This window comes from Rhinoderma darwinii, chromosome 3 (assembly GCF_050947455.1).
Source record: "Rhinoderma darwinii isolate aRhiDar2 chromosome 3, aRhiDar2.hap1, whole genome shotgun sequence".
Classification (NCBI taxonomy): domain Eukaryota; kingdom Metazoa; phylum Chordata; class Amphibia; order Anura; family Rhinodermatidae; genus Rhinoderma; species Rhinoderma darwinii.
The window spans coordinates 397,077,566-397,090,835 of record NC_134689.1 but is presented as its reverse complement, the minus strand read 5'-3'; the positions used below and the strand labels follow the sequence as shown (position 1 = coordinate 397,090,835).

Sequence of the window (13,270 nt, the reverse complement as noted above, 5' to 3'; positions counted from 1 at the left end):
CAATAAATAATATCCCTGGTGGTCCGATGGCTTAATAAATAACATACCGACATCATGTCCAGGGCTGCCCTTACACACATGTAACCCGTAACTTGCTCCCCGAAAGTAACTAGCCCTTCAGCAGGGTCCTGCACTATATAATATAAAAAGCTGTGCCATTTCCTATTATATTTTCAATTCCTTGTCAAGATCTCTGCTTGCTATAGGTGAATGGGAGAATTCTTGTTTACATTCTCTAATGGTCTGATTCCTACAATAACAAGGGAAAGAACCATCTATACTGCACAGTGTCACCTATAGAATCACCCTTTTCCAGGACCAGATAGGGTTGAGGTACTCGGCTGTCCCGAGGACTGAGGTGCCGCTACCTAATGCGGTGGCTGAATTCCTGGATAACGTTCAGCAGGTGGGTAATCAGTCCAAAGTCACTATAACTTACCAGGAAACGTATATACATAACGTATATAGAAAAAAGTCATCAATGGGAGCCAATCAGATACAGCTGCGGTACCAGGGAAGAAGCATAATCGTAGTCAGATAAGCCAAAAGTTGGTAACATTAATGTAGCAGAGCTGGGTATGAGGTAAGTTAGCGGGTAGTTCAGAAAGGTAGACTGAAAAGCCAAGGTCAGTAACGTTGATGTAGCAGTGTCAAGAATGCTGTACAATGGGATAAAGCATAAGAGGATTCAAACAAGCCGGGTCAATCAGGAGTCAAATACAAATATTGGCCGGACGCATCCCTCGAGGCAGCGAAACAAGGCGGCGATGAATCAAAGGGAAAACTGTTGTAACTTAGTCCTGCTCACACAGCTGTAGTTTCTGACAATGTATCGGTATAGGTAAAAAACTATCAGCATGGAGTTCTGGGCAAGACATGAGAGAGATTTGCGCTGCAGAGTTTAGCTGCAGGAGAATTGTCTAGACTGCGGGGAATCAGGGGTGTAGCAATACTGGGGTGCAGAGGTAGCAGCCCCTGATGCCTGTGGGGACCCAAATTTTGCAATGTGGCCTCAAGCTTCAAGTTACGCCTCACAGGCTGAATTCACACGCATCGTTTTGCTGCGTTTTTCGTGGCGTTTTTGTGCGCAGCCAGATGTTACATTAAAGTCATAATCAAATATCGAATGCGCTACACACAATTGATTTTTGGTTTGTGGCATTTTTAAGGGAATTTTGTAGTCAGTGGCGTTTTTCCCGAACGCAGCATGCTCCGGGTATGGCGTTTTTTTCAGATTATTTTTTTCCATTGGCTTCTCGATAGAACTTATAAAAGGCCTGCAAAAAAAGCATGTACAAAATGACACCAAATGTAAAACGCCACTAAAAACACCTTGAAAAACGGATGTTTGAATGGAGGTTTTTGAGCAACAAGGAATATACTACTTGAAATTTCTCATTCCACCTCAGGCCGCTGAAGGGCTTGACTTACCTCTGGCACTAGAGCGACATTCTTTGCTCCTCCCACATCAGGGCGACATAGAAGATCCAGCTTATCCAATAATAAAGTGACTCAAGGCAAACAATTTAAACCAGTTTTATTATTAGGAATTTACATATTATCACCTCCTCTATGTACAATATTTATATCTATCCTGACGTTCTACAATAAGCAGCGGGCAGCACTAATGATGATGAGGATGATGAGGATGATGATGATGATAGTGCCTCAGCTCATTACAGTAAGAAAATAAAGTTCATGTATGTAGTAGCTAAACATCATATCTACCAAGCAGAGATCTCAGATCAGCGAGAACTGGGCGACACAGCTAAGTCGTAGTATGTTCCGTTCATGCCAAGTCCACAGGAGCACGATTGAAAAGTAGTAAGAATAGGATTGCATACAGTGATTACAGCAGCATTCATACTCATCACCACCATAAAGTCCTGAATATTTCGGAGAGGGAGCGTGCTGGATACGACTATTTATTACCAATCTGGCAAAATAGCACAAGTGCGACAATCATGGCTGCAAGCTGGAAGGTAGAGACAGAAAGTTATGAACATGGTTAATGTTTGAAGGGTGTGTATACTTTTGCAACCCATTTTTTATTTATAGTTCCAGTGCATATAAAATAAAGCAACTTTGCAAATAGTCGTAAAAAATCTCCTACCGTTTTGTGTATACAGCTCCTGTGTGGGCCAATGTTTCTCCATGGTTACAGACTGCAGATCTCAAAGTATACAGGCTTTGTTTGTAGCCTGTAACCATAGAGACACATTGGTCTGCATAGGAGCTGTATACACAAAACATTAGGAAATTTTGAATCAAGGCTATTTGCAAAGTATTCATACCTTATAATGGTAAATACAACATATGGTAGGAGCAGAGCCTGAGTTTATCTGCATTGGATTACTGTGCAGTGTCTAATGTAAAGACAACACTTCCCAGAATCCAAGTCACCAGAACAAGCTCTGTGCAGACTCTGAACAAGCAGGAGGTGCAGGAAGTTTTTGCACTTGGCAGCTTGTAGTATTGTAAATGTAGATTATATATATATATATATATATATATATATATATATATATATATATATATATATATACACACACTACCGTTCAAAAGTTTAGGGTCACTTAGAAATGTCCTTATTTTTGTAAGAAAAGCACAGTTTTTTTCAATGAAGATAAAATTAAATTAATCAGAAATACACTCTATACATTGTTAATGTGCTAAATGACTATTCTAGCTGCAAACGTCTGGTTTTTAATGCAATATCTACATAGGTGTATAGAGGTCCATTTCCAGCAACCATCACTCCAGTGTTCTAATGGTACATTGTGTTTGCTAACTGTGTTAGAAGGCTAATGGATGATTAGAAAACACTTGAAAACCCTTGTGCAATTATGTTAGCACCGCTGTAAACAGTTTTGCTGTTTAAAGGAGCTATAAAACTGACCTTCCTTTGAGCTAGTTGAGAATCTGGAGCATTACATTTGTGGGTTCGATTAAACTCTCAAAATGGCTAGAAAAAGAGAGCTTTCATGTGAAACTCGACAGTCTATTCTTGTTCTTAGAAATTAAGGCTATTCCATGCGAGAAATTGCCAAGAAACTGAAGATTTCCTACAATGGTGTGTACTGCTCCCTTCAGAGGACAGCACAAACAGGCTCTAACCAGAGTAGAAATAGAAGTGGGAGGCCCCGCTGCACAACTGAGCAACAAGACAAGTACATTAGAGTCTCTAGTTTGAGAAATAGACCCCTCACAGGTCCTCAACTGGCAGCTTCATTAAATAGTACCCGCAAAACGCCAGTGTCAACGTCTACAGTGAAGAGGCGACTCCGGGATGCTGGCCTTCAGGGCAAAGTGGCAAAGAAAAAGCCATATCTGAGACTGGCTAATAAAAGGAAAAGATTAATATGGGCAAAAGCACACAGACATTGGACAGAGGAAGATTGGAAAAAAGTGTTATCGACAGACGAATCGAAGTTTGAGGTGTTTGGATCACACAGAAGAACATTTGTGAGACGCAGGACAACTGAAAAGATGCTGGAAGAGTGCCTGACGCCATCTGTCAAGCATGGTGGAGGTAATGTGATGGTCTGGGGTTGCTTTGGTGCTGGTAAAGTGGAAGATTTGTACAAGGTAAAAGGGATTTTGAATAAGGAAGGCTATCACTCCATTTTGCAACGCCATACCCTGTGGACAGCGCTTGATTGGAGCCAATTTCATCCTACAACAGGACAATGACCCAAAGCACACCTCCAAATTATGCAAGAACTATTTAGGGAAGAAGCAGGCAGCTGGTATTCTATCTGTAATGGAGTGGCCAGCGCAGTCACCAGATCTCAACCCCATAGAGCTGTTGTGGCAGCAGCTTGACCGTATGGTACGCAAGAAGTGCCCATCAAGCCAATCCAACTTGTGGGAGGGGCTTCTGGAAGCATGGGGTGAAATTTCTCCCGATTACCTCAGCAAATGAACAGCTAGAATGCCAAAGGTCTGCAATGCTGGAATTGCTGCAAATTGAGCATTCCAAGACGAAAGCAAAGTTTGAAGGAGAAAATTATTATTTCAAATAAAAATCATTATTTCTAACCTTGTCAATGTCTTGACTATATTTTCTAGTCATTTTGCAACTCATTTGATAAATATAAGTGTGAGTTTTAATGGAAAACACAAAATCGTCTGGGTGACCCCAAACTTTTGAACGGTAGTGTATATATATATGTAGTTTGTGAATTGTTTTTCAGAGATAGCCTACACAATAATCTGACCATAATGTAGAAGAAAGCAACTCACCTCCAGACCGCAGATCCCCAGGGCGACACCTCCTACAATTTTTCCATTTTGTGAAAGAAAGTGTTCAAAAGCTTTAAAACAGCCCTGAACAAAAATTAGACAGAAATAGTCAATTTAAAATGTCAGGAAAAATAAATGTTTGCATTAAAGTGTAATTCCACCCAAAATAGATCAATCTCCTAGCATGACTGTTTTACCTGCTCATAGACTTTAACTTAAATCAGGCAATCATGAGATCCGCTCATCTGGTACTGGTATGCTGCATGTCAAGTGCCCTACATCCCTCAAAGACAGCCGCCGAGAGCTCAGTGATGTGTCTGGAGTGCTGAGACTGATCACAGAGAATACAACAATGGCACTATGACCATGGGAGGCCGGTAATAAACAATTGGCTTACCAGGCATGGCCACTAGAACACAGGGTCACCAGATATACATACTAAACCATGAGCTCAACAAATATAGGCTCTGAACCACAGGGTTACCTAGTATAAACTCTAAACCACTAGTTCACAAGAATAAACTCTAAACCAGTTGAACACCACATATAGCCCCTAAAGCATTGGATCAACACATATAGAATCTAAAATATAGATTATAAACCGCTGGGTCACCATGGATAGACTGTAAACCACTGGGTCACCATGTATAGAGTGTAAACCACTGGATCACCATGTATAGATTGTAAACCACCGGGTCACCATGGATAGACTGTAAACCACTGGGTCACCATGTATAGACTGTAAACCACTGGGTCGCCATTTATAGACTGTAAACCACTGGGTCACCATGTATGCACTGTAAAATACAGGGTCACCATATATAGACTGTAAACCACTGGATCACCATGTATAGACTGTAAACCATTGGTTGACCAAGAATAGACTCTAAACAAGTGGATCACCATATATAGACTGTAAACAACTGGGTCACCATATATAGACTGTAAACCACTGGATCACCATGTATAGATTGTAAACCACTGGGTCACCATGGATAGACTGTAAACCACTGGGTCACCATGTATGGACTGTAAACCACTGGGTCACCATGTATAGACTGTAAACCACTGGATCCCCATGTATAGACTGTAAACCACTGGGTCACCATGTATAGACTGTAAACCACTGGGTCGCCATTTATAGACTGTAAACCACTGGGTCACCATGTATGCACTGTAAAATACAGGGTCACCATATATAGACTGTAAACCACTGGATCACCATGTATAGACTGTAAACCACTGGGTCACCATGTATAGAGTGTAAACCACTGGGTCACCATGTATAGACTGTAAACCACTGGGTCACCATGTATAGACTGTAAACCACTGGATCACTATGTACAGACTGTAAACCACTGGGTCACCATGTATAGACTGTAAACCACTGGGTCGCCATTTATAGACTGTAAACCACTGGGTCACCATGTATGCACTGTAAAATACAGGGTCACCATATATAGACTGTAAACCACTGGATCACCATGTATAGACTGTAAACCACTGGGTCACCATGTATAGAGTGTAAACCACTGGGTCACCATGTATAGAATGTAAACCACTGGGTCACCATGTATAGACTTTAAACCACTGGTTGGCCAAGTATAGACTCTAAACAAGTGGATCACCATGTATAGACTGTAAACCACTGGGTCACCATGTATAGACTGTAAACCACTGGGTCACAATGTATAGACTGTACACCACTGGGTCACCATGTATGGACTGTAAACCACTGGTTCACCATGTATAGACTCTAAACAAGTGGATCACCACGTATAGACTGTAAAACACTGGGTCACTTGGTATAGACCTTAAACCACTGGGTCACCTAGTATAGACTCTAAACCACTGGATTGCCAAGTATAGACTCTAAACAAGTGGATCACCTGGTGTACACTCTAAACCACTGGATCAACATGTATAGATACTAAACTACTGAATCACTATGTATATACACTAAACCACAGGAACACCAAGTATTGACTCTAAATCAATTGATCGCCAATTATACACTCTAAACAAGTGAATCACCATGCATAGACTCTAAACCACTAGATCACCATGTATAGACTCCAAATCACTGGGTCACCAAGTATAGATTCTTAACCAATGAATCACCAGTCACTGGATAACTAGTTACAGACACCTGGCTATCAGCTATGGACTCTAAACCAGAGGATGACCAGGTATAGACTCTTAATCACTAGTTCACCAGTTATGGAATTAAACCACTGGTTCACAAGGTATAGATGCTAAACCACTGGGTTACCAAGTACAGCACATGGCAAAGGTTCACTAGGTATTGGAAATGGCATCAGTTACTACTACCAGTTACAACTCTGCACACTACAGGATCACCCTGGATCATAGATGTAGTGGCACTGGTGACTGTACACTATTCCAGTGGCAGCCGATTGATTGGTGCCACACATGGGCAGTGGTGATAAGGAAAATGGAGGTCATTATAACATACAAATAGATATCTTCATGTGCTGATCTCTGAGCAGCGGTGAAGGAAGTGGCATGAGCAGATTGGCTGCAGACATGCTTCTGTCAAGCAGTACACATTACCATATGGCTGTCACTGTTATGGGGCAATGTGCCATTATCATTATGCAATATGGCTGTTATTATGGGGGACTACAGCTGCTGTTATAGGTTTGTGGATTTCATTACAGACATAATGGGGCTGTTATTAAGGGGTACCTATGTCTTTCAATATGAAGGCACTGTGGGTGTCATTATTTGGGCATTATGGCAGCAGTATGTGCCACTGTAGCTATCATTGTGAGGGCACTGTGGCTATCATTATGGGGCAATATGGGTGGCAATGTTATGGGGGCACCATGGCACTATTTGGCAATATGAATATTATTATGCAAGCATTGTGGCTGTTATTATGTGGGCACTGTTTATCATTATGGGGCACCGTGGGTGGCACGGTGACTGTACCTATACCTGTCAATATGGAGTCACTGTGGCTGTCATCCTGAGGGAGTCATGGATTTCATTATAGGGGCACTGTGTCTATTGGTATGGGGGCAATGTGGCTGTTACTGGGGGCACTGTGGCTTTTATTGGAGCTCTGTAGCTCTTACTGGGAGCACTGTGGCTAATTTTGGAGGTTCTGAGGGCTATTATGGCCATACTGGGAGCACTGTGGATGTTAGCGGTGGCTCTGTGGCTATTATTGAAGGATTTGTGGTTGTTACTGGGTGCACTGTAATTGTTACTGGGGGTTCTGTGGCTGTTTCTGGTGGCTCTATGGCTATTAATGAAGGATTCGTGGCTGTTACTAGGGGCTCTGTTTCTATAATATATATACAGATGTAGAAATATGGCCAGCGGTAGTCGAGTTTCTGGATACTATTTATCCTATTTACCTTGACCTCAGAGCTGACACTTTGACGCAGGCAGGGGCTGATGTAGGAGCAGCAGACAGGAGGGTATTCCTGGTGATTTCGGTAGTAGGTGGAGTTGTTGAAATCTTCATAACCATGAAATCCGCAGCACTTGAGCTGAGAAACAAACGAGACAGACATGAAAACACATCCACGCTCAGCCGAGTACATATTCATGGGGGAGTTGGGAGGAATAACTGTCGGCAGTACAAGCATCTGAAGTGTATGGGCAGCTTAAGTTTTACCTTTATTTTCTGGATATATCTATCACATCTATCTGTGTACACAATGGGGTCTCCACCCGTTTTACCTCTTTCATGGTTGCATTCCACACTGTTGTCAGCTCGTTCCCACCACCATAATCTTCCCGCAGATATTTCACCGCCACGTTACCAAGGTACTCAATGAAGATCTTAGACTTAGGAAAAAAAAAGTTTACACTTCATACTTAATGTTTTCATGTTTCAATGCCTTCTTCTTAAATATGTCTGACCTCTGCATAGTATAATTTATGCTGTGAGTTTCCACCCCTGAGCCCTCCTCAGGCCCCATGCCCACGACCGTGCTCGTAATCATGTTCCGTGGGCAGTCATCTGCATTTGCGGGCCGTGCTCCCATTATAAAGTATGGGAGCACTGTCCGTAAAATAAAAAAATAGGACATGTTCTATTTTTTACGAATGCTTTCTATGGCCCGGACACCTTCCCAAAAGATACTGGAAGGTGTCCGTGGGCCATAGAAATGAATGGAACCGTATTTTGATCTGTAATTGTGGACCAAAATTACGGTCGTGTGCATGAGGCCTTAAAGAGATTCTCCAAGAATCGGCCTTCTTGGTGATTTGATGTGATGTGATGTCACTGTCATCATGGTTGGCATGTCAACATTGTAGCAGTGATACTGATATGGGGGCTGCTGGCAGGGACCAAAGCAGATTTTTTTTACGTTAAATATCTTTTCTTATTTGGAGGACTTTCAGGGGGTTTTTACAATTTTATGGAAGACCCCTTTAAAGAATGAAATTTTATGAAATCCCCTATTAGCTACAAGCTAGTGGATGCACTAGTAGCCATTTCATTACCTTTGAAGCCTAAACTGAGGGACTAATATAAAATGTGCTCTGTATGGATTGGCCAAGGGTGATCACATGATCGGCTCACCAATCCAAATATGATTGGGCAGATATGTTAAAGGGATTGTATATTTTAGAAAACTCATTTTAGTACCCTCTTAGCCAGAGTGGAGAGCAGTTACATAGCGTCTCTCGCTCTGGAGGACCTGTCCTGTCCTGCATTACACAGACAACCCAATTAAATAAATGGGCAATGGGTAATGCTTAATTTTCCCTGGGGTGGCGCTGCAGGGGAATTGAACTCTTAGGCTGGATTCACACGAACGTGGTGTTTTTGTGGACGCAAAAACGCGGCGTTTTGCGCGCGCAAAAAACACTTGACAGCTCCGTGTGTCATCCGTGTATGATGCGCGGCTGCGTGATTTTCGCGCAGCCGCCATCATAGAGATGAGTCTAGTCGACGTCAGTCACTGTCCAGGGTGCTGAAAGAGTTAACTGATCGTCAGTAACTCTTTCAGCACCCTCGACAGTGAATGCCGATCACAATATCGAGAAACCTGTTAAAAAAAGTAAGTTCGTACTTACCGAGAAATTCCCTCCCGGCCGTTGTCTTGGTGACGCGCCTCTCTTGACATCTGGCCCCACCTCCCTGGATGACGCCGCAGTCCATGTGACCGCTGCAGCCTGTGCTTGGCCTGTGATTGGCTGGAGCTGTCACTTGGACTGAATTGTCATCCCGGGAGGTCAGACTGGAGGAAGAAGCCGGGAGTTATCGGTAAGTCAGAACTTCTTTTTTTTTTTACACGTTCATGTATATTGGGATCGGAAGTCACTGTCCAGGGTGCTAAAACTGTTTAACTCTTTCAGCACCCTGGACAGTGACTATCTCCTGACGTCGCGTACCAAAACGAGTTCGGCCGAACCCGGTGAAGTTCGGTTCGGTTGTCCGGGTTCGCTCATCTCAAAGACACTCCGTTTGGATGTTTGTAAACAGAAAAGCACGTGGTGCTTTTCTGTTTACATTCATCCTTTTGACAGCTCTTGCGCGAATCACGCAGTTCGCACGGAAGTGCTTCCGTGCGGCATGCGTGGTTTTCACGCACCCATTGACTTCAATGGGTGAGTGATGCGTGCAAAACGCCGAAAGAACGGACATGTCGTGACTTTTTTTCAGCGGACTCACGCTGATGAAAAATCACGGACATGTCTGCACGGCCCCATAAACACATATAGATCCGTGCACGGACGTTTTTCCCGTTCGTCTGAATAAAGCCTTACCCTTTAAGTTTCTCATACACATAAAAGTTGTCCCAACCCGTCATATTTTATGTGATATTTTGTGTGTATGGGGCCTTCAAACACTCCCCGTTTGCTCTCAACATGCCCGATACTTTGCCCCCCACTAAAATAAACATGCACTCTCCCTAGTTCTCTGTATATTATTTGTAATTTCGGTATATAACAATGCAAGCTCTGCAGCACAGAAGTATAAAGCAACTCTTACCAAAGAAGAAAACGCCAAAACTACTACAGCTCCTGCAATTTCGGCAATAAAAATAATGAGGATGATGATAAAAAACTAAAAGAAAAGACAAATATTATCACATTTAGGAGTTTATATGGAGTAATAGGAGAAGATATATGGAGAGGTTATATGTAGTAATAGGAGTAAATATAGGGAGAGGTTATATGGAGAAATAGGAGGAGATATAGGGAGATGTTATATGTAGTATTAGGAGGAGATATATGGAGATGTTATATGTAGTAATAGGAGGAGATATAGGGAGAGATTATATGGAGTAATATGAGGAGATATAGGGAGAGGTTATATGGAGTAATAGGAGGAGATATAGGGAGATGTTATATGGAGTAATAGGAGGAGATATAGGGAGAGGTTATATGGAGTAATAGGAGGAGATATAGGAAGATGTTATATGGAGTAATAGGAGGAGATATAGGAGAGGTCATATGGAGTAATAGGAGGAGATATAGGGAGAGGTTATATGTAGTAATAGGAGGAGATATAGGGAGAGGTTATATGGAGTAATAGGAGGAGATATAGGGAGAGGTTATATGTAGTAATAGGAGGAGATATAGGAGAGGTTATATGGAGTAATAGGAGGAGATATAGGGAGAGGTTATATGTAGTAATAGGAGGAGATATAGGGAGATGTTATATGTAGTATTAGGAGGAGATATATGGAGAGGTTATATGTAGTATTAGGAGGAGATATACGGAGATGTTATATGGAGTAATAGGAGGAGATATAGGGAGAGGTTATATGGAGTAATAGGAGGAGATATAGGGAGAGGTTATATGGAGTAATAGGAGGAGATATAGGGAGAGGTTATATGTAGTAATAGGAGGAGATATAGGGAGAGGTTATATGGAGTAATAGGAGGAGATATAGGGAGAGGTTATATGGAGTAATAAGAGGAGATATAGGGAGAGGATATATGGAGTAATAGGAGGAGATATAGGGAGAGGTTATATGTAGTATTAGGAGGAGATATATGGAGAGGTTATATGTAGTATTAGGAGGAGATATACGGAGATGTTATATGGAGTAATAGGAGGAGATATAGGGAGAGGTTATATGGAGTAATAGGAGGAGATATAGGGAGAGGTTATATGGAGTAATAGGAGGAGATATAGGGAGAGGATATATGGAGTAATAGGAGGAGATATAGGGAGAGGTTATATGTAGTAATAGGAGGAGATATAGGGAGAGGTTATATGTAGTAATAGGAGGAGATATAGGGAGATGTTATATGGAGTAATAGGAGGAGATATAGGGAGAGGTTATATGGAGTAATAGGAGGAGATATAGGGAGAGGTTATATGGAGTAATAGGAGGAGATATAGAGGGAAATTATATGGAGTAATAGGAGGAGATATAGGGAGAGGTTATATGGAGTAATATGAGGATATATAGAGAGGTGTTATATGAAGTAATAGGAGGAGATATAGGGAGAGGTTATATGGAGTAATCGGATCAGATATAGGGAGATGTTATATGTAGTAATAGGAGGAGACGAAGGGAGAGTTTATATGGAGTAATAGGAGGAGATATAGGGAGGTTATAAGGAGTAATAGGAGGATATATAGGGAGAGGTTATATGGAGTAATAGGAGGAGATATAGGGAGAGGTTATATGTAGTGATAGGAGGAGATATAGGGAGAGGTTATATGGAGTAATAGGAGGAGATATAGGGAGAGGTTATATGGAGTAATAGGAGGAGATATAGGGAGAGGATATATGGAGTAATAGGAGGAGATATAGGGAGAGGATATATGGAGTAATAGGAGGAGATATAGGGAGGTTATAAGGAGTAATAGGAGGATATATAGGGAGAGGTTATATGGAGTAATAGGAGGAGATATAGGGAGAGGTTATATGTAGTGATAGGAGGAGATATAGGGAGAGGTTATATGGAGTAATAGGAGGAGATATAGGGAGAGGTTATATGGAGTAATAGGAGGAGATATAGGGAGAGGATATATGGAGTAATAGGAGGAGATATAGGGAGAGGTTATATGTAGTAATAGGAGGAGATATAGGGAGAGGTTATATGTAGTAATAGGAGGAGATATAGGGAGATGTTATATGGAGTAATAGGAGGAGATATAGGGAGAGGATATATGGAGTAATAGGAGGAGATATAGGGAGAGGATATATGTAGTAATAGGAGGAGATATAGGGAGAGGTTATATGTAGTAATAGGAGGAGATATAGGGAGAGGTTATATGTAGTAATAGGAGGAGATATAGGGAGATGTTATATGGAGTAATAGGAGGAGATATAGGGAGAGGTTATATGGAGTAATAGGAGGAGATATAGAGGGAAATTATATGGAGTAATAGGAGGAGATATAGGGAGAGGATATATGGAGTAATATGAGGATATATAGAGAGGTGTTATATGAAGTAATAGGAGGAGATATAGGGAGAGGTTATATGGAGTAATCGGATCAGATATAGGGAGATGTTATATGTAGTAATAGGAGGAGACGAAGGGAGAGTTTATATGGAGTAATAGGAGGAGATATAGGGAGGTTATAAGGAGTAATAGGAGGATATATAGGGAGAGGTTATATGGAGTAATAGGAGGAGATAGAGGGAGATTTTATATGAAGTAATAGGAGGAGATATAGGGAGAGGTTATATGGAGTAATAGGAGGAGATATAGGGAGATGTTATATGGAGTAATAGGAGGAAATATAGGGAGATGATATATGTAGTAATAGGAGGAGATATAGGGAGATGTTATATGGAGTAATACAGAGGAGATATAGGAGAGGCTATATGGAGTAATAGGAGGAGATATAGGGAGAGGTTATATGGAGTAATAGGAGGAGACATCGGGAGATGTTATATGGAGTAATAGGAGGAGATATAGGGAGATGATATATGTAGTAATAGGAGGAGATATAGGGAGATGTTATATGGAGTAATAGGAGGAGATATAGGAGAGGCTATATGGAGTAATAGGAGGAGATATAGGGAGAGGTTATATGTAGTGATAGGAGAAGATATAGGAGGTTATAT

At 41.5% G+C, this 13,270-nt stretch overlaps 1 protein-coding gene across 1 annotated transcript in view; it reads right to left on the bottom strand.

The window, feature by feature from the left end:
• Positions 1 to 1,878: 1,878 nt before the first annotated feature.
• Positions 1,879 to 13,270, bottom strand: part of TSPAN1 (tetraspanin 1) — a 22,875-nt gene continuing 11,483 nt past the window's right edge. The window contains exons 3-7 of the mRNA XM_075855460.1: positions 10,226 to 10,300; positions 7,960 to 8,067; positions 7,632 to 7,766; positions 4,246 to 4,329; positions 1,879 to 1,975 (exon numbers count right to left, since the gene is read on the bottom strand). Of these exons, the coding sequence (XP_075711575.1) occupies positions 1,922 to 1,975; positions 4,246 to 4,329; positions 7,632 to 7,766; positions 7,960 to 8,067; positions 10,226 to 10,300 (456 nt within the window). The 3' untranslated portion in view covers positions 1,879 to 1,921. The remainder of the gene's footprint in view (positions 1,976 to 4,245; positions 4,330 to 7,631; positions 7,767 to 7,959; positions 8,068 to 10,225; positions 10,301 to 13,270) is intronic.